This window comes from Lepidochelys kempii, chromosome 1 (assembly GCF_965140285.1).
Source record: "Lepidochelys kempii isolate rLepKem1 chromosome 1, rLepKem1.hap1, whole genome shotgun sequence".
NCBI lineage: Eukaryota > Metazoa > Chordata > Testudines > Cheloniidae > Lepidochelys > Lepidochelys kempii.
Window position 1 is genome coordinate 345,584,462 of NC_136380.1, and position 21,245 is coordinate 345,605,706.

General features: G+C 43.0%; 1 protein-coding gene across 2 annotated transcripts in view; it reads right to left on the bottom strand.

Moving 5' to 3' along the window:
- The window catches only part of CHCHD3 (coiled-coil-helix-coiled-coil-helix domain containing 3), a 248,724-nt gene that overhangs the window by 88,777 nt on the left and 138,702 nt on the right, over positions 1-21,245 (bottom strand). For both annotated transcript variants that reach the window (XM_073328860.2, XM_073328859.2), the window contains exon 5: positions 4,797-4,880. In XM_073328860.2, the coding sequence (XP_073184961.2) occupies positions 4,797-4,880 (84 nt within the window). The remainder of the gene's footprint in view (positions 1-4,796; positions 4,881-21,245) is intronic.

Consider the following 21,245-nt stretch of genomic DNA (forward strand, 5'->3'; position numbering starts at 1 on the left):
ATTCTGAGGAATTCAATTTCAAGAGGAGAAATCAAGACAGAACCATAGAACATTAGGGTTGGAAGAGATCTCAGGAGGTCATCTAGTCCAATCCCCTGCTCAAAGCAGGACCAACCCCAACTAATTCATCCCAGCCAGGGCTTTGTCAAGCCTGACCTTAAAAACCTCTAAGGATGGAGATTCCACCACGTCCCTAGGGAACCCATTCCAGTGCTTCACCATCCTCCTAGTGAAACAGTGTTTCCAAATATCCAACCTAGACCTCCCCCACTGCAACTTGAGACCATTGCTTCTTGTTCTGTCATCTGCCACCACTGAGAACAGCCTAGCTCAGGGGTCGGCAACCTTTCAGAAGTGGGGTGCTGAGTCTTCATTTATTCACTCTAATTTAAGGTTTTGCGTGCCAGTAATACATTTTACCGTTTTTAGAAGGCCTCTTTAAGTCTTTATTATGTAACTAAACTATTGTTGTATTAAAGTAAACAAGGTTTTTAAAAATGTTTAAGAAGCTTAATTTAAAATTAAAATGCAGATCTTATCAGTTTAGTGCAGTGGTTCTTAACCGGGGGTACACACATCCCCTGGGGGTGCGAGATGCCCTTTCTGGGGGTGCGAGACATGCGAGATTTTTTTAGAAGGTAAATAATCAAAAACGCAAATTAAGCACAAGCACATAAGTACAACTACTTTGTTTCATCAAACCTATGTATTTATTAACATTATATATTTTTAAGGATTACTGTAATATACAAAGTTTTTACGTTTTCAAGTTTTTAAGCTAATTGTAGTGTAATTTTTGATAAGGGGTGCGAGAACATATTTTGAGAACTCCAGACCGTCAGTGGGCTGAGCGGGGCCAGGTGTAGTATATTAAATTGCTCCCCATAGGAATGTGCTACTTACGGCGTACTACTTACGGCTGCCAGTCCTGGTGCTTTCAGCGGCATGGTACAGGGACGGGGAACAGGGGTGGTTGGACAGGCGTGGGAGTCCCAGGGGTCCTGTCAGGGGTTGGGGGTGTGGATAGGGGTCAGGGCAGTCAGGGGACAGGGGGGCTTGGATGGGGGGTGGGGTCCCAGGGGGTGGTCAGGAGACAAGGAATGGAGGGGTTGGATGGGTGCGGAGGTTCTGAGGGGGGCAGTCAAGGGGCGAAGGGGTGGGGGAGTTTGGATGGGTGTGGGGTTCTGAGGGGGGCAGTCAAGGGGGTGGGGGAGGTTGGATGGGTGTGGGGGTTCTGAGGGGGGCAGTCAAGGGGCGAGGGGGTGGGGGAGTTTGGATGGGTGTGAGGGTTCTGAGGGGGGCAGTCAAGGGGGTGGGGGAGTTTGGATGGGTGTTAGGGTTCTGAGGGGGGCAGTCAAGGGGCGAGGGGGTGGGGGAGTTTGGATGGGTGTGAGGGTTCTGAGGGGGGCAGTCAAGGGGCGAGGGGGTGGGGGAGGTTGGATGGGTCGGGGGTTATGAGGGGGGAAGTGCGCTGGCTGTTTGGGGAGGCACAGCCTTCCCCAAAACAGTAGGAATGTGCTACTTACGGTATACTACTTACGGCTGCCAGTCCTGGTGCTCCGCAATTAGCACATTCCTACAGGGAGAAATTTAATACACTACACCAGTGGACAGAACCCCAGACTGGCAGCAGGCTGAGCTGCTCAGCCCACCGCTGGTCTGGGGTTCCGTCTGCCGGCTCCTGCCAGCCGGGGTCCCAGCCGTCGGCCCCGCTCAGCCCGCTACTGGCCTGGGGTTCCATTCACCCAGGCTGGCAGCGGCCAGGACTCCAGCTGGCAGGAGCATGCCAGTAAAAATCAGCATTCATGCCGCAGGTTGCCAACCCCTGGCCTAGCTCCACCTCTTTGGAACCCCCCCCTTCAGGTAATTGAAGGCTGCTATCAAATCCCCCCTCACTCTTCTCTTCTGCAGACTAAATATCCCCAGTTCCCTCAGCAGAGGGAAGATGCAGCAGAGATCCTGTGTCCCTTGACACATGGGAAGGAGTCGTTCATTACAAATCTTCAGCATTGCACAAAAAGCTGGCACTAAAATCAGTACTGTTTGTTATCTCAGTTATATATGCAACAGTACACATTCAACACAGGTATGCTAGATCTCAATTCCACTGAGCTATTCTACTCTGGCCCCTTTTCTCAAGTCTTCTCTGCCACTTTAGCTCTGTATCTGCTCTGAATAAACAAAAAGTCACTGAAGGATAAAATGCATTTTACTGTATGTATATGATGTAACTAAAAATATAAAATGACTGTTTATTGATTATCCTTTGTCATGCCTCCTGGAAACCCCCAACTATTACACAGAGCCATAAGAGACATCCTGCTACCAACAAGCCCAAACCAAACTGACAAAAAAGCTTCCCTAGTATTCCTCCGTAAGGTCAAACAAATGCTTGGCCGAAAAAGTAAGCCTTGCAACATGCGCCACAATCTACAAGATTCTAGTTTTGGTAGAACACCAGAAAGAAGAAGTTCAACAGCTGAGGAGTCTCAGCTGAGAATGCATTGAGACTCCATGTCTCAATGGTCCAGCTAATGTGTCATCTTAGTGGCAATTTAAAATAAATTGGTATCTGGTCATTTCAAAATATACTTCATTGCCAAAATAATAAGAACTTCATCTGTCTTGTTTGCAAAAAGTAGCTCAAACCATAAAAACACTACATCCCATCTATCCACCACCTAAAACGCTCATTGTAGCCAATTATATACACTTACAATTTGTGCAATATGCTGTCCTCTCTAATCCATTACAAACTTTTTAGTCGCCTGAATGACACATCTATATATGTGAATAAATATAAAATACAGTAATATCTTAACCATATTAAGACTTATCAAAAACCAAGAAAACTCAAAGTTAAGGCTGGCATATTATTCCTAGATTATAAAGCCAGAAGGAATCACTGTAATCAAGTCTGACCTTTTGTATAATGCAGGCCCTAGGATTTACTCCAAATAATTCCTGTTTGACCTAGAATATCTTTTAGAAAAAGAGCCAATCTGGACTCAAAAAATGCCAAAACCCCAAGTTGTTTCGATGGTTAATTATACTCACTGTTAAAAATGTACATCTTGTTTCCAGTTTCAATTTCTCCTGCTTCAACTTCAGGCAATTCACTTTGTATTACCCTGTTTGCTAGACTGAAGAGCCCATTATCAAATATTTATTCCCTATATACATACCTATAGACTGTAATCTAGTCATCCCTTAACCTTCCTTAAATCTATCACTATATAAGGCACGTTTTCCAATCCTTTAATCATTCTCATGACTCTTATCTGAATCCTCTCCAATTTATCAATATTTTTATTGAATTGTGGACACCAGAACTGAACACAGTATTCCAGCAGTGGTCACGCTGTGCTGAATATAGAGAGAACACCACCTCTTCCACTCATATTCGATATTCCTGTTTATGCATCCAAGGATTACACTAGCCTTTTGGCTAAAGCGTCACACTAGAAGCTCATGCTCAGCTGATTATCCAGAGGGCCTTTAATCCATGTAGTTTCTTGGATGAAAAATGCAAAGCTATGCAAATTGAAAGTTGTTCCAAATTTTGGGACATGCCTTAAATGATGCCAAAAAGGCGAGAAGCGTGATTTGTTACAAAATTTCATTATGTAAGATGCAAACATTAATAGCAATACATCTTTTTGAAATATTTACTCCATTAAAAAGAATTCAGAGTAACAGCCGTGTCAGTCTGTATTCGCAAAAAGAAAAGGAGTACTTGTGGCACCTTAGAGACTAACCAATTTATTTGAGCATGAGCTTTCGTGAGCTACAGCTCACTTCATCGGATGCATCCGATGAAGTGAGCTGTAGCTCACGAAAGCTCATGCTCAAATAAATTGGTTAGTCTCTAAGGTGCCACAAGTACTCCTTTTCTTTTTATTAAAAAGAATGCATTTCATTACACTTCCACTATCGTTAAGCCATCTGGATTGTTCCAACAGTTTGCAGTGTAGTTTCAAATTCTTTTGAGGTAAATTTGCTAGTGCCTTCTAAACATGTCAAATTACTCTAACAATAAAGATGAATCTTTCCCTGCATATCTTGGTGGTTTGGCTAAGAGCAATGATCTCTGTCTAACCAAAGATGTGATTGTGGGTTTTTTTTTTAATTTTTATTTATTTATATATTTGGAGGAGGAGGGGAAGGGGAAGATAATTACGTTTGAAAGTTGTAATTTCACTCAAAATCTTGAGAATGTTGGGCAATGTCCAATGAAACAAAACCAGTTCACCTACACTGGCTCTTCATCCTGTATGCCCTTTATTGCTGGAAAAGTAACCTCTTGTGAAGATAAAAAACAGTGTGTGAGTAAATATTGTGAGAAATGAAAACTCATCTTAATCATAGAATCATAGAATATCAGGGTTGTAAGGGACCTCAAGAGGTCATCTAGTCCAACCCCCTGCTCAAAGCAGGACCAATCTCCAATTTTTGCCCCAGATCTCTAAATGGCCCCCTCAAGGATTGAACTCACAACCCTGGGTTTAGCAGGCCAATGCTCAAACCACTGAGTTATCCCTCCCCCCCAATATGACAATTATATTAATGACAATATTAGTCACTAAGGAATCAAAAAATGATTCTCAAAATAACAACCTCTATCTTCAGTCTTCACTTGTCTTTCTCAAACAGAAAGAGACAAAAACCAATTAATTCCATCATTTTAATACTGGCTTATGAAATTCTTCCTGTTGATCTTTAAGCTTAAACAGAAACCACAAAGTTGGTCACGGAAATTAACAAAACTCTTAATTAAACAAGAAAAATGGTCTCACCCTCTCTTCCAGTCGAGCTAGCTGCTCTTTGTAGTATGCATCGTGCTTCTTCAGTTCTCTGTCTTTCTCTTCCAGCTGCTTGGCCTAAAAAAAGAAATGCAAACATAAAACTGGATCAAGAAAAAGCAGCGCTTGCAGAGGAAAAAGTCTAGTATAAATTGTATCAGTAAGTAGTATACAGCAATTGAAGACGGGAGCCTAATAGTTTTTGCCAAAACAGTATTCAGTATTAATAAGAAGAGGATTGCTGCATTGAAAATGTAAATGTAATTATCTACTGTATCATTATTATTATTTGCTCAACAGCTGTATTTGGAAACGTCACAAAGGCGCACAAAGCATACTACTCTGAAATTAACTCTTTACTGGAAGGTTAACTTCATGGACAACTATTGCATTTAAGAAAACATTCCATTAATTCCAGACAAAAGCCATGTGTACTCAGAATGTTAGCATCTTAAAAGTCCAAAAATAAAATGGAGATTTTGGTGTGTACATGGCCATGGACCCGGACCCCACACCAACGCACACATTTGCATGTGATTTTAAAAATGTCTTTAAAATGATCAGTTCTGCATTGGGCCCCGATCCAATATAGCACTTAAGCATTTGCTTAACTTTAAGCTCTTTATTAGTCCCATTGACTTCAATGAGACCGCCCAGATGCTTAAACGCTTCATTGGATCAGACCTTAAAGCACAGTGTGCCTATTGCTCCATTGTCCTGTTAGGGCACCATTAAAAACAATGAAAGATCAAGGCCCTAAAGTTGACACACCCTCAAAATACATTCATAGGAAAACTTCTAACGATTCACAAACAAAACTAGATTTTGAACGCAAACCTGTGTTTAAAGAAGTAAGAAATATTGCCATTAAAGAATCATGTTTTGTACAATTCCCACCCCCACCACACACACACTTTCTAATAGGGTAGGCTTGAACTGAACAACATATAATGACTTACAACACTGATATATAAAATGAACTGTTAGCTATATTTTAATGATTTGTAACTATGGGTAGTGAATGAGTACCAATAAGGTAATGCTACGGCCAAGGGCTTGTTGGCATAAGCACAGTTCTTTTACGTAGAATTGATGGCTTGTTTAAAATCACGTTCTTGCTGACAGAACAAAAGGTAACATGTTGTGCTGGAAGATGTAAGTGAGAGATACGCAAACATGTAATGAAAAAAACTCCTCTTTTTCTGGGACAACCCTGGGTAGGGGCAGAGGTGACATAAAATGAAATGACCCAGAAACTGCAAAAACAAGCAGAAACCAAAAGTTGAGTAACTGAAGCTTACACATCCAGAATATATGGGTTACCTAAAACACAAAGCATTGATGTGCTAAAAGGTATTGGATAGAGATGAAATAATCAGTAATGTGGACATGTATAAAAGACGTAAGTGAACATGGTCCCAAACTGAAGATGCATCGGACCAGAAACTGAAGAACAGGACTGAAGGACCAGACCAAGGGATCAGAGAAGGTGATGTCTATCACAGAAAGTGGAAGAACTTCCTGGTGCCACAGAATGTGGTAACTTGGACCCATTTACCAATTCGGATTTGTCTGTTATTATTTGTCTGGCATAAATGTAAGTGACAATAATTCTGTCTGATATTGTATACAGAAAGGAGAAAACTGATTAAGTCTAAATGGGGTGGACTTTTGACTAAGTTTCCCTACTTTTAACCCACCAGTCCCTTTTTCACCTCTCTGGAAACTACCACCGTTGCTGGAGCGGCAGCTGCTGAATAATTTGCAAAGCTTTTACTGTTGTGTGAGCTGCTTCCTGGTTTACTTTCAGTTAATGGACTTCTGTCCTTTTAATATTATGACTTGAGCGCTCACGAAAGGTGCTGGATTTTCAGCACTGGTGAGTGAGGTGGTATTTTATTGCTTTTTGCTTATAGTAGGATATGTAGAATCAATGTGACTCACTAAGGACAGTTTTAAAATATTTATATACTGTGCACACAAATATCACATATAAGAACTCTTTTAGAGGGGAATGTTTGTCAGGTGATAGGTAACAGGTTGTAGAACATTTCACCTCTAGGATATTGGTAAAAATTCATCCCAGGCACATGATAATCAAATAGTCATTGCCCACTGAGGGCCATTCAGTGGCCTACCTAAAATGACAGGTTTCAGAGTAACAGCCATGTTAGTCTGTATTCGCAAAAAGAAAAGGAGTACTTGTGGCACCTTAGAGACTAACCAATTTATTTGAGCATGAGCTTTCGTGAGCTACAGCTCACTTCATCAGATGTATGCCGTGGAAACTGCAGCAGACTTTATATATACACAGAGAATATGAAAAAATACCTCCTCCCACCCCATTGTCCAGCTGGTAATAGCTTATCTAAAGTGATCATCAGGTGGGCCATTTCCAGCACAAATCCAGGTTTTCTCACCCTCCACGCCCCCACACAAATTCACTCTCCTGCTGGTGATAGCCCATCCAAAGTGACAACTCTTTACACAATGTGCATGATAATAAAGTTGGGCCATTTCCTGCACAAATCCAGGTTCTCTCACCCCCCTCCCAAAAACCACACACACAAACTCACTATCCTGCTGCTAATAGCTCATCCAAAGTGACCATTCTCCCTACAATGTGCATAATTAAGGTGGGCCATTTCCAGCACAAATCCAGGTTTTCTCACATCCCCCCCACCCCCATACACACACAAACTCACTCTCCTGCTGGTAATCGCTCATCCAAACTGACCACTCTCCAAGTTTAAATCGAAGTTAAGCCAGAACATCTGGGGGGGGGGGGGGTAGGAAAAAACAAGAGGAAATAGGCTACCTTGCATAATGACTTAGCCACTCCCAGTCTCTATTTAAGCCTAAATTAATAGTATCCAATTTGCAAATGAATTCCAATTCAGCAGTTTCTCGCTGGAGTCTGGATTTGAAGTTTTTTTGTTTTAAGATAGCGACCTTCATGTCTGTGATTGCGTGACCAGAGAGATTGAAGTGTTCTCCGACTGGTTTATGAATGTTATAATTCTTGACATCTGATTTGTGTCCATTTATTCTTTTACCTAGAGACTGTCCAGTTTGACCAATGTACATGGCAGAGGGGCATTGCTGGCACATGATGGCATATATCACATTGGTGGATGTGCAGGTGAACGAACCTCTGATAGTGTGGCTGATGTTATTAGGCCCTGTGATGGTGTCCCTTGAATAGATATGTGGGCACAATTGGCAACGGGCTTTGTTGCAAGGGTAAGTTCCTGGGTTAGTGGTTCTGTTGTGTGGTATGTGGTTGTTGGTGAGTATTTGCTTCAGGTTGCGGGGCTGTCTGTAGGCAAGGACTGGCCTGTCTCCCAAGATTTGTGAGAGTGTTGGGTCATTGATCTCTACTGAGTGCCTTTCAGCCAAGCACCAACATCACAGAACCCACCACAACTAACACCCATGATGGTAGCATCAGCTGGAATGCCAAGGAGACTGGAAATTGAGTTACCTTCTCTCTCCTCGAGGCAGCATCTTTAAATCACATTGCCAGAGCCACGCCAGGAAACTTACAAACTCCACTCTCTATATTGTACTTTTTTTGTGGACACAGGACTTATTCTGCTCGTCAAGCCCAGGGAATTCTTTTTTGGTATTCAGCATGTACCATGTTTTTAGGCAAATAGTCTTCCAATGTATAAAATATGCACTCTGCATCCCTCGTTTTGTTCTGTGTTTCTACTTACCTTTATTTCTATCTCCTGAAGCATGTAAAGTTAAAAACAAATAAAGTCATGAATTCAGTGCATGAATGGAGGACATAAAGAATACAAAGAGACCACTGTGTGGGTAATGTGTCAGAAATCCAAGGCACATCAGAAAGCTACAGGAAAAATCATATTAATCACATTTATGCAGCCTCGCAAAAATCTGCTCACCCAGGACAACTCATTTTATTTTCCACTACAATCATCATAGTAAAGGGCAAGCTATTACATTTGCGCCTGAGCTGGTAAATTTTTATGACAATTTTGTAGGGCTGCATGTATGGTCTAAGAATCAAGATGGTAAATTGGAAACACTTACATGTCATTACACTATTATGGTGTGAAGGAATCCACTGTATTACTAAAATACAATGTTAATTACATCTGAAATATGCTTCCAAGAAATAAAAGATTCTGAAAATGCCAGAATCATCAAAAATTGAAATATTTGTTTTTTTTTTAAATCAAGTGCCTATCAAGATCACCAAAATACATTTACATTTCAATACTACAATGTGGGAATATCATCACACAAGAACCTTTCCGTGAGGGGGCAATTAAGAAATTACAGCATCAGCGTAATAGGCACTGGCTACAAAAACTTTATCAGCTCCTCTCTCTATAAAAATCATTTCACCTCACAGATTCCAAATGCATTATCATCTTAGCTGTCCTGTGCAACTTCATTCCACGTGTGACAATACCTACCATGATCCCTGAAATACCTGAAAGCTAACGAACAAAAGGAATACCTAAGTACAGTTAAGTAGCAGAGTAATAAAGAAAATGTATGAATATTCCATTATGACTATTCCAAATACTCACAGTAATTTAATAAGCTTTAGGTCTTAGAATTCAATACTATAAATACATCACCTGATCCTACTGATGAGACAAAGTCGCCCAATGAAACGGTCTTTGAAAAGTCAACAGACTGTAAAAAATGTCATAATGCAATTCACCTTCCACATTTCCAAAGATTCACAACTTTAGGAAATTTAAGAGTAAAACACAAAAAAGTCAAATATGAATAGTTATGACTGGGGAGACCACAAAGCACCTAATCACAAACTCTTTCTCCTCAACTAGTTCAACAGCTCAATTAAAACCAATTCCCTGTTCTTCACTGAAAGAAACCAATAGTAGCAAAGACTCTTCCCAGGAATGAAAACAGGAAGTGGTAGAGTGAGAAATATACAGAAGACCATCAAACTTGAAAAAGCAGACTTAAACCCTACCTGTTCCATACTAAAAACAGATCAAGCTGTGGGACATGGTTAAAACTTGATAACGCCCAAGGACTTGTCTATACAAACACTTAGTTTTCAGCAAGCGAGGAGGCGAATCTACCTTGCACTAGCCTGCCATGCATGAAACGTCTATGCGTACCCTGCTGCCGTACACTAAAAGTTCCCAAGTGTGCTTTGATCTACCCCATTTTTAAACAGGAGAAGATCAAAGGGCATGAGGGAACTCATAGGGCACAGCAGTAGAGTTCATACAGACATACAGCACTTGCATGAGAGGAAAGTGATCAGGAACAGCCAGCATGGATTCACCAAGGGAAGGTCATGCCTGACTAATCTAATCGCCTTCTTCGATGAGATTACTGGTTCTGTGGATGAAGGGAAAGCAGTGGATGTATTGTTTCTTGACTTTAGCAAAGCTTTTGACACAGTCTCCCACAGTATTCTTGTCAGCAAGTTAAGGAAGTATGGGCTGGATGAATGCACTACAAGGTGGGTAGAAAGCTGGCTAGATTGTCGGGCTCAACGGGTAGTGATCAATGGCTCCATGTCTAGTTGGCAGCCGGTATCAAGTGGAGTGCCCCAAGGGTCAGTCCTGGGGCTGGTTTTGTTCAATATCTTCATAAATGATCTGGAGGATGGTGTGGATTGCACTCTCAGCAAATTTGCGGATGATACTAAACTGGGAGGAGTGGTAGATACGCTGGAGGGGAGGGATAGGATACAGAAGGACCTAGACAAATTGGAGGATTGGGCCAAAAGAAATCTGATGAGGTTCAATAAGGATAAGTGCAGGGTCCTGCACTTAGGACGGAAGAACCCAATGCACAGCTACAGACTAGGGACCGAATGGCTAGGCAGCAGTTCTGCGGAAAAGGACCTAGGGGTGACAGTGGACGAGAAGCTGGATATGAGTCAGCAGTGTGCCCTTGTTGCCAAGAAGGCCAATGGCATTTTGGGATGTATAAGTAGGGGCATAGCGAGCAGATCGAAGGACGTGATCGTTCCCCTCTATTCGACATTGGTGAGGCCTCATCTGGAGTACTGTGTCCAGTTTTGGGCCCCACACTTCAAGAAGGATGTGGATAAATTGGAGAGAGTCCAGCGAAGGGCAACAAAAATGATTAGGGGACTGGAACACATGAGTTATGAGGAGAGGCTGAGGGAGCTGGGATTGTTTAGCCTGCAGAAGAGAAGAATGAGGGGGGATTTGATAGCTGCTTTCAACTACCTGAAAGGGGGTTCCAAAGAGGATGGCTCTAGACTGTTCTCAATGGTAGCAGATGACAGAACGAGGAGTAATGGTCTCAAGTTGCAGTGGGGGAGGTTTAGATTGGATATTAGGAAAAACTTTTTCACTAAGAGGGTGGTGAAACACTGGAATGCGTTACCTAGGGAGGTGGTAGAATCTCCTTCCTTAGAGGTTTTTAAGGTCAGGCTTGACAAAGCCCTGGCTGGGATGATTTAATTGGGAATTGGTCCTGCTTCGAGCAGGGGGTTGGACTAGATGACCTTCTGGGGTCCCTTCCAACCCTGATATTCTATGAATCTATGATTCTATGACATTTAATGCATGGCAGGCTTTTGCATGGTAGATTGACAATCCAGCTTTCTGTGAACTAAGTGTTTGTATAGACAAGTCCTAACTCAGTTAACATGGTTATGTCCTGTCTGTGCACAAAACTAAGCAAAGTTATAACTGTCCCTAATTTGTGCAACAGCTTTGGACTTTGCCAGGCTGCAACATGGTTTCATATCATGTACAACCCAAGAGCAAAGAATGTTTTATTCACGCTGGGAGACTACCATTTTGTAGCCTAGTTCCTCTTTCTCAACTTGGCAGTCTCTAAAGTATAGAGAGAAGTTAAGAACCTATCCATAAAAATGTGTATCATGCTAGCTATAACCATTTTAAGCACCATTTTACTTTCCATGCATGTTATTGCCAGCATGGTTTTCCCATCCAATAATTCACAAGGACATGGACAATGCTAGCCAAAACAATGTTATAAACAGACCTTTAAATAGTTAAAATAATAATTTAACATGATTTGTAATTGTGTTAGAAACGGACCACTTATTACAAAAGTGTAGGATTGTGAGTGTGAGTGAGTGAGACAGACTTTTATCTGTATTTGAAACTATCTATGAAGAAAGGACTGTAGATAAGGTAAAGGTGGATCAAGATAAAGAGTCAAAAGTTCTGTCAACGATGGCCAGGAAATGGTCTTATTTCTAGTAAATGGTGCTTAAAACAGGGTTTCTGCTCAAACCTGAAAAAATGGCAACTTTCAACACTATTTTGAAAATTTGCTTTGAAAAGGAAAAGGTGTATTTGGAAGTAATGTGCTTCACCCATAAGGAACTCTTGTCAAGGAGTTCTGCTTTTTGCACCTGCCCGTGGTATCATTTAAGATACTGAGAGTATGCAGCACTATCCTACTACACAAGTCAATGGCAGAAATTAAAGAAAGTGAATATTTAATAGGTCACAGAATCTATGGAATATGTAAAAATCAAGGAACCATTGCACATTCACAGAGCAACCTTGGATGCAACTCCTTGTAGAACTAAAATTCTTCTTTTCTTTGGTAGGCTTAGAACCTACTAACCTGCACAGAGTATGTCAGTTTTTAGCTAGGAATTTCACGTGCATGTTACAACTACAATAGCTGTTCCCTTTGTACTGAGATCTCAGCACTGCAGCCCACTATCTTAGTGCCTGTAATCTATGCTAACTGTAGTAAAAGAGCATTACACTTGTTGTTCTGGATGCAATTAGTTTTATGACAGTCCCAGTCAAGCTGCTATAGAACATGATCAGGCATACGCATATATCATATCAGAGAAACCGTATGTGCTGCTACTAAAGCAGAAATCACTTTCGTTTGCTTGAAATGTGCCAATTTATCAGGACTCAAAAAACAGAAATGACCAGATATCATTAAAATATATATATTAGGAATGTTTTTATCTGGCTGCTAGTTGAGTTCTTCTCCAAACTGAGAAAGAGCCAGGACCATAAATGTAGGATTTCCACCACACCTAAGACACTGACATTTGAACAGTCCACTGTTATCAGATGTTCTGGCTGCGTGTGTGTTCTTTGTGCTTGCCGCACTGGCTTTGGCCAGATAGCCCATACAGCAAGCTCTGATTAAACTGCCCAATAAGATCACCAGACTTGGTTTAGTAGCAAAGGTGCCCAGCCAAGTTTATTGCTGACGAAGCACAGTGCTAATGCTGCGGCTCAAAGGTTACAGGTACACTAAAACATGTATGCTGTGACAACAGATGCAGCTTAGTCAGTGGCGGGACTTTCCACTGCCCGCTTGGCTGGACAAAGATGCTTTCTCTGAGATACATTTTTATGCATCAATACAAACAAATTACATATTACCCCTTTCATGTAGTTAGATGCCACTCTCTGACGTGGCTAACCCCCCCACCACCATTACCTTGTACCTAATGGTTTGATTAAAACATTTTCATTCATTATGCTGTCATCTTGATCTTATCTTTAGAATGGGTCAGTATGTTTTTGTTATCTTTGGTGAATGTGCTGGTATTGAGGTGTTTTGGTACCACCTTTTTGGAACATGTTTGTGTATATATTTTTATGCCTAGCACTATTTAGGAATGTGTGTTTCTGCAATATTAGCCCTGTTTTTGCCAAATTTTGTAGGCAGGGCTTGCCTTTTGCGCATAACTTTACTTTGATTTATATTAGCAAGTTTGACCATTACTTTAGTGTAGGCCTCATACCAGGCCTCTGATAAAAGGGCTTATGTCTTAGGCTCTCTTCCTATTACAGCCACTAACACATCCTGCTGAGCAGTTATTTTCGTCTGTGCACTGACAACATGGAGCTGACAACATGGAGGTAGCACCTTTTGGAGAACTTTTCTTACTTGCGCTTTCATTCCTGCATCAGGAAACGGGCAGAGCTTCCGCCAGACACTGGTGGGCATTCTGGTGGCATTTTCTGACCTACCAAAGGCACCTGACAGAGCTTATGGTGGAGCAGAGAGAGAAGGAAGAGGACGATGACAAACTGGCTGATGTTCCTCATGATACTCGTTACAACTGCTGATGCCCCCTGTATAGACCAGCACTTCTGGAACATCAAGCACAGACTGTAGGTCCTTCCAGACCTGGGATGAAGCAGCAATGGGTTCAGAACTTTTGCATGACAAACATTACATTTCTGGAGCTTTGTGAGCAGCTTGCTCTGACCCTCCAGCATAAAGACCCATGCATAAAGGCAGCTATCCGGGTGAAAAAGTAAGTTGCTATAGCCATCGGGAAGTTGGCTACCCCAGACTGCTATTGGTCTGTTGCCAGTCACTTTTGTGTTGGAAAGTTGACTGTGGGTAAAGTGGTGGCGGAGGTTTCTGAGGCAATCAGGCATGTGGTTTACCCCAAGATGGCGCGCATAAAAGATATTCCTGAAGTAACTGCTAACTTTGAGAGAATGGGGTTTCCAGTCTGCACTGGGGCCACTGATGGGGCTGTGTGCCTATTTTGCCCTCCTCAAGGAGCACATGATTACATAAACCACAAATGGTACTTACTGTTATGCAAGCCCTCATGGACCATAGAGAGCAATTTATTAATGTCAAAATGGGTTGCACTGTAAAAGTTCATGATGACAGGGTTTTTCACTGATCAGGAGTCTATATTCATGGACAGGCTGGGACACTATTCCCACCAAATGACACTATCATAAAAGGAGTTGCTGTCCTCACCGTTATTCTGGGGGACTCCACATACCACTTTTTGCCTTGGCTTGTAAAACCATCCCCTAATTTCAGAAGCCCTGGTAAAAGATAGTTTAATTACACTCAGCAGGTATAAAATGTTGTTGAATGTACTTTTGACAGCTCGAAATCCTGTTGGAGATGTTGCAGTTTGCTGTGCTCTTCACCACCTTTGCAAAGCCAGAGACGAGCCTTTTCCCCCTAAAGGGACCTTTAGCAGCGAGGGGCCACTGAATTGGTACCCTCAGCTAGGAAGTGCAGTTACCACAGCTGGAGCCGGATGCACCTGGGCAACAGAAGGCAGAGGTGCTTTGTGCTCCCACATTATGGGCTTCTCTGGCCCAACGGAAGAGGGGAAGTAGTACCTTTATGAATGTGCTCTGGACAAATTTGGCACAAAATGTTTTTGTTACAGCACCCCTTCCCCTACATACGTACACACAGTTCACTGTTTCCAGGCAGCTCATTACACTGTTGAGTGGTCACAAAGCAGCGTACTTACAGGCACAGCAATCTAAGGGTATTCTTAAGAAACAGGAATGCACTAGCAAAAATCTGTGCCTTTGCCTTCCAAGTGAATTTTACTGCATTTTAATGTTTGCATTTCCCAATCACCATTTTGAACTCCACACGGGGGCGGGAGGAAAGCCAAGCAGCTGATGGAGTACAATCCACCACTAGCTGGGGCTTCTAATATCTCTCCCATTCCTATTTTAATAAACATTAGAATGGAGCCAGAAACTACCAGGCTCAGGGCAGCCTCTGTTCCTTCTGTGTCTGCTCCAGGCTCTGCAATGGGCTGTTCCTTGAAGGGGGGGGCATCAAACAGCTCCTATGAATACACCCCCAGGATATGCTGCTGCTGCTCCTGCTGCAAAGCCTCCAATGGGACCGGTTACAGCAAAAGAATGACTCTACTGTCCTCAGTAGGCACCTGCTGCTGGCTCCCATCAGTGCCCATGCTGGATTCTGGGGCCAGCAGAGTGCATCCCAGCTGACCAGGTCATCATGCACCACCACTGGCTCTCTGGTTGGCACAGTGCCCAGCACCCAGTCAAAATCCTCATAAAACGGGCATGATTGTGGCAAGTTGCCTGATATGCGATTCTGGTTCCTGATTTTTCCGTACTCAGTCTTGACCACTTAATTCGCTCCCTGCACTGGTCACCGGTCTGGTAAATTCGCAACGCGGCCAGCTTCTTCGCTATTTGCTGGCATGCATGGTCATTCCTGGTACTCTTAATAAGTTCACTATTTTGCTGACCTTGCACAAGAGATTTGCCAGATTTTGACTTTGCTCCCATGACCATGAAGTAGCACGGTCTGCAAAAAGACTTCTTCAGTTCAGTCTCCATAGCAAACACAGAAAGCTCTCTGATGATATGATTGCAGCTCAGTTTTCTGAAGAGAACGGAAGGATTAAATGCTGACTCACCAAGCTGTTCCACTACAGCAAGGAGGGTTGCTTTCATTTCCCTGGAGTTGACTGTAGATTCTTGGGATAGAGAGGACAAAGGAAGTTGTCCCATGGGATTGCGCGATACGGTTGGTGGACTCCCAGGACCCAAGTCGGCAGGGGTGGGGGAACTACATCTACATTACAAAGAAATAGGGCTTGACTCCTGGGTCCTGGCTTGAATCCTCCACCCCCACAGGGTCCTAAGACCCTAGGTCTGAGCCCTGTCCAAGAGATGTGTGTAGACAGAAGGGTGGTTTGGGCTCAGTCCTGTGCCTGAGTCTTGGCTTGATTACACTGCAGTGTAATCATTCCCTGAGAGTACACAATGACACTAATAGCCAATCCTGGTACTCTTACTCTATTAGTGGTAGTATAAAAACAATGCACCTCTATGGGAATGAGCAGTCTCGATAAAAACAGTTCGTTTCCTGAACTGTGAAAGAAACTGGTAGTTTTGCCAGCCCTGTAAATAATTCAGTTAAAAAGTATCCACCAAGTGACCTATGCTATTTGTATTTACGGAATAAGACAAAGCAAGCAAAATTTAAAATCACTGCAACATTTACAAAGCAAACTGCATAAGCATGCCCATTGTAGGAGAATTCACTGCTCAAATATAAACTTGCAAAGTAATATTGTATTTATGGGGCTGTAGAACATGATCTCAGTGAATATCAATTAGCCGTAACAAAATAATTAACAGTAGCCATGTATTCAATTAACTGAATGTTGCACTTTAGTTGTAAATGAGAAATTATACAAGGTTCATTGCTTCTTTACAAAGTAGCTCTAATAAACAAAGTGTTCACCTAGGTGCTGTTTACAAAATAACCTCAGAAGGTCACCTTCGAAAAGTAGCCTACAGTCTCCCCTATTAAAAACCTAAATTATGTTAAATGTTACCAGCCATGGGAATCACCATTGCTCAGACCAAGTTCAAATGTTAAGCTAGGTTTCATTTTCAAAAGCAGCAGCTGGGTTCACGTGGTCTGGATTTGAATGCTAACAGCCAAGGAAGAAGGATATCTGCAAAAAAACAACCACCCCCCCACAATACATCGTCTCCTTCATGCAACATCAGGTGACAGAAGTACAAGTGTTTCAGCAGAAGAAAGAAAAATAGTTTTATATGTATAAAGAAATCAGGGCTGGCTCTAGGTTTTTTGCTACCCCAAGCTCCGAGAGCACCACTGCCCAAGCAGAAAAAGAAAAAAAGGACGGCTGGAACGCCGCCCCTGGAATTGTGCCGCCCCAAGCATGTGCTTGCTTTGCTGGTGCCCAGAGCCAGTCCTGACAGAAACTCACTTACCAAGAGACAATTGCGCTCTTTCCAAGCTACACACAATACAATACAAACCACCACTGAAAATGCAGCCATCTCTAAGATACAGAATGGCAGCCACGCAAACAGCCAAAGTAAAGAACAACAAAAGAGGGTTCAGGAACAAATTCATAATCTTTAGTTAGTTAACTGACTACTTGTGTGCAGTGTTTGAGCTGTATATCGTCTATCATTTTGCTATCCATTGCAGCAGAAAAAACATGATCATTTAGTTTAATTTAGCAGGGTATGTTTAAAAGCAGATTTAAAAATAAGCTCTGGAAATACTGGAAAATTCCCTGTTCACCCCTGCCCATTGGCTCTGAGCTCCAAATTCATTAACAGCTACAGAGTTTTCAGAAGAAAACTTGTCTGAGATCTCCATAGTTAGTCTTCTTCTGCTGGAGAAGAATAGACTGCTTCAAAATAAGAGTTTTGAATTTACTATGCACCATGCGTCAATTTAGAAGAGTTCCAATACTTCATCTACTGCTTTCTAAGGGCTTGTCTACACTGGCAAGTTTCTGCGCAGTTAAGCAACATTTTGCGCTCAAACTGCAGACGAGCACACACTGCCAAGCCACTTTGAGCACAGAAACTGCTCAGCTGCAGCGCTGCAAAAAAGCCACCTCAACGAGAGGCTCCAGCACTCTATTGCCAGTGTAGACACTTGATTACTTTCTGTGATGTAACTGGCCTCCGGAGCTGTCCCATAATGCTGCAAGTGACCGCTCTGCTGATGGTTTTGAACTTGGCTGCACTGGGTGTGCCCCTCCCCTTTCAAAGCACCATTTCTGACAGCCCTAGCAAACTGTGCTGATCTGGTGAGGGACACAAAGCAAACCATTAATGTGGAATGCTGGTGCTTTTGAACACAGAGGCAGGTGTGTGTGTGTGCGCAGAGAGCCCAGGGAGGGAGACAGGAACTGATGTCGGGGTTTCCCCCTCCCCCAGTACTGGTTGCTTCCTGCCACTGTCTGAACTTACAAGACACCATGCTGACACACACTCTGTTCCCAAAAACACTCTGTCTCTCTCCCTGCTCCATACACACACACCCCCTTCAGTTGAAAAACAGCTAGCAATGTAACAGGATGCCCATGGAACAATGGGATTAGGAAACCTGCATCATATGATGCTGTGCCTGCCCCATGAGGCATTGCAAACCCTTCCCAAAGCACCCTGTGGCCAGTTGCACCGTGGGATAGCTACCACTATGCACTGCTGTCTTTGCAAGAGCTGCTAATGTGGATGCGCTCCAGTGTCACAAGGAGCATAGTGTGGACATGCAACAGCACTGTAATTCCAGCATTTTAATAAAAGTGGTATAATTTGTAGTGCAGAAACTTGCCAGTGTAGACTTACCCAGCAATGAGCTGCCAGAAGCTGAAGAACCAGTTCCTCCAGACACTCTGGGTTTTCGGCGGCACGTCCTTCAGTCGCTCCAGGACCCGCCACTGAAGTGCCGCCGAAGGTTTGGAGTGCCGCCGGGTAAGTAAAAATTCACAGGGAACCCTCCCCAGCCGACGGCTCAGGCAGGACGGTCCCACGGGCAGCATGTGGCCCGCGAGCCGGAGTTTACCCAACCCTTTAACAACTGGTTCTAAACCGGCTTCAACATTTAACAACTGGTTCACGCAAACCGGTGCGAAGCGGCTCCAGCTCACCACTGGACATACCCTAAGCCTGTTCCATGTAATTCCCTCTTTCTGGGGAGGAGGAAGGAAGGAATAGATGGACAAAGGATAGAGTTTGCTAAATGATCTCCAAGGCTAAGAGACTGACAACTGATATAGAGGGCTTGTAAATAAAATAAAGAGCTGTCTGTCAGATTGACTTGACAGGACTAAAGAAACTTTGCCAGACAAAATGTTAAGTACAGAGATGAGGGCTTTTTTGCCACTGAATAAAGGGAAATGTCACACAAAGTATCCACAGGCCTTTAGGCAGGCCAGCCTACTTAGAAGGGAAGGTTAATGTAATAAAGGGCAAAAGAGAGCAGCTGCTAGAGCACCAGTCCTCTGCAGCCCCAGGAGTATGAAGACTTCGCAGAAAAATTGCTGGCGGGGTTGCTTGAACACAATGTGCTAATGTTACAAGAGAATAGATCTCAAATGCCACAAAAATAGATGTGTCTTTCATGATGTACTCAATGGGGGTTTTATGCATGTAGGATGAGAAAGATTAATTGCTGGTACAAGCTATCATGATCACCCCTCATCTTTCACTCATTGAACTGACTTCCAAAAAAGTTCAAGTCTCACTTTTAATAATTATGGCCAAGGACAGGGGTGGGCAAACTTTTTGGGCTGAGGGCCACACTGGGGATGCAAAACTGTATGGAGGGCCAGATAGGGAAGGCTGCGCCTCCCCAAACAGTCTGCTCCCGCCCTCTGTCCGCCCCCACCCACTTCCTGCCCCTTAACTGCACCCCTCAGAACCCCCAACCCATCCGCTCCTTGTCCCCTGACCACCCCCTCCCAGCACCCTCTGCCCCTAACCGTCCCCCCAGGACCCCACCCCCATCTAACCCCTCCTGCTCCTTGTCCCCTGACTGCCCCGACCCCTATCCACACCCCTGCCTGCTGACAGACCCCCCCCCAGACTCCCACGCCCTATCCAACCCCCCCTGTTCCCCGACCACCCCCTCCCCCTGCAAACCTCTGCCCCATCCAACCACCCCCTGTCCCCTGACTGCCCCCCAGGACTCCCTACCCAACCTCTTGTGCTGCCATACGTACGAAATGGTGCCCTTCTCTGCTTTTCTTAAATCAGTTCAAAATTGATGCTCGTTATGATGATAAAGGTATTTGAGGGGCATTCAGCCTATGCTGAATTAAACTGGGTGTTCTCAGTCCAGTTTTCAGTAACTGTCCATGTAGCAAAGTTATAACAAAGAAAATTATTGTTATCTTTACAGCATGGGCGGTCAACAACTGAAGGATCCATGGAGAATGAAGCATCCTCTTGCCCCTAGAAGGGGCACTTCTCCCTAGGTCAGCACTGAAACACAATGGCAGCTCAGAATGAGGAAAACTTTATTGCCACTGTCTGTTCTGTAGCTGTTAACAGGATAAACAGAAGATGGCGCCGCCAAGGCTGTCACTCTAGCACCTTTCACTCTTACCTCAGAAATCAAATAGGATGGCATCTTTCACCAGACCTTATTTTGTAAGAAAAGAATTAGTGTTTGATTTGTTTTGCTTTGTAAACAGAAGCTCAAGAAGTGTCATCCACTATAAGTGAAAATAAGCATTAAAATAATTCTCATTGACATTATACTAACATGAGCTGCAATAACCCTGTTGGGCAGCTCCATCAAACACACTTCAACCTCAATCACATTCAAAACCTCACAAAACTTATTCAACCCTGTATTTATTAAAAGTGTGTAAGCCTCAAAGATTATGCTGTTTTTCCAACTGTACATATATTGGTTGTTTCATTAAATAATTAAACATATTTGAAACCAGAATAATTTACTTCAAACAGGAGTTGCCATATTAGAGCTGGCTGCTGCACCTTCCCCCTTGGAATCTAATTTCTAATAAAGGCTTAAAGGCTGGAAAGAGAAGAATGGTGGTAAGAAAATTTTTTTCCTTCTCAGCTACACAAGTTACTCTCTCGTGCCTGAGATGAGCATTTGTAATTTCTTCATCTTTTGCTTTGCTTTTGAGTTAGGGGAGAATTAGGACATTTCAAAGAAACTAACTTTTTTTTAACATCAGTCTTGTCCATGAAAGATGTTTGGAATATACCAGACTTACTCTTTTCAGGTAATAAAGATGAGGCACTAACAGAGACTGAGGTGTCAAAAGTAGTAGCACTGGACCAATTGACAAATTAAAAGAGTAACAAGTCATACCAACGCCAGATGAGAGAACATCCAAGAGCTTTAGAAACTTTGGAGTGAAGT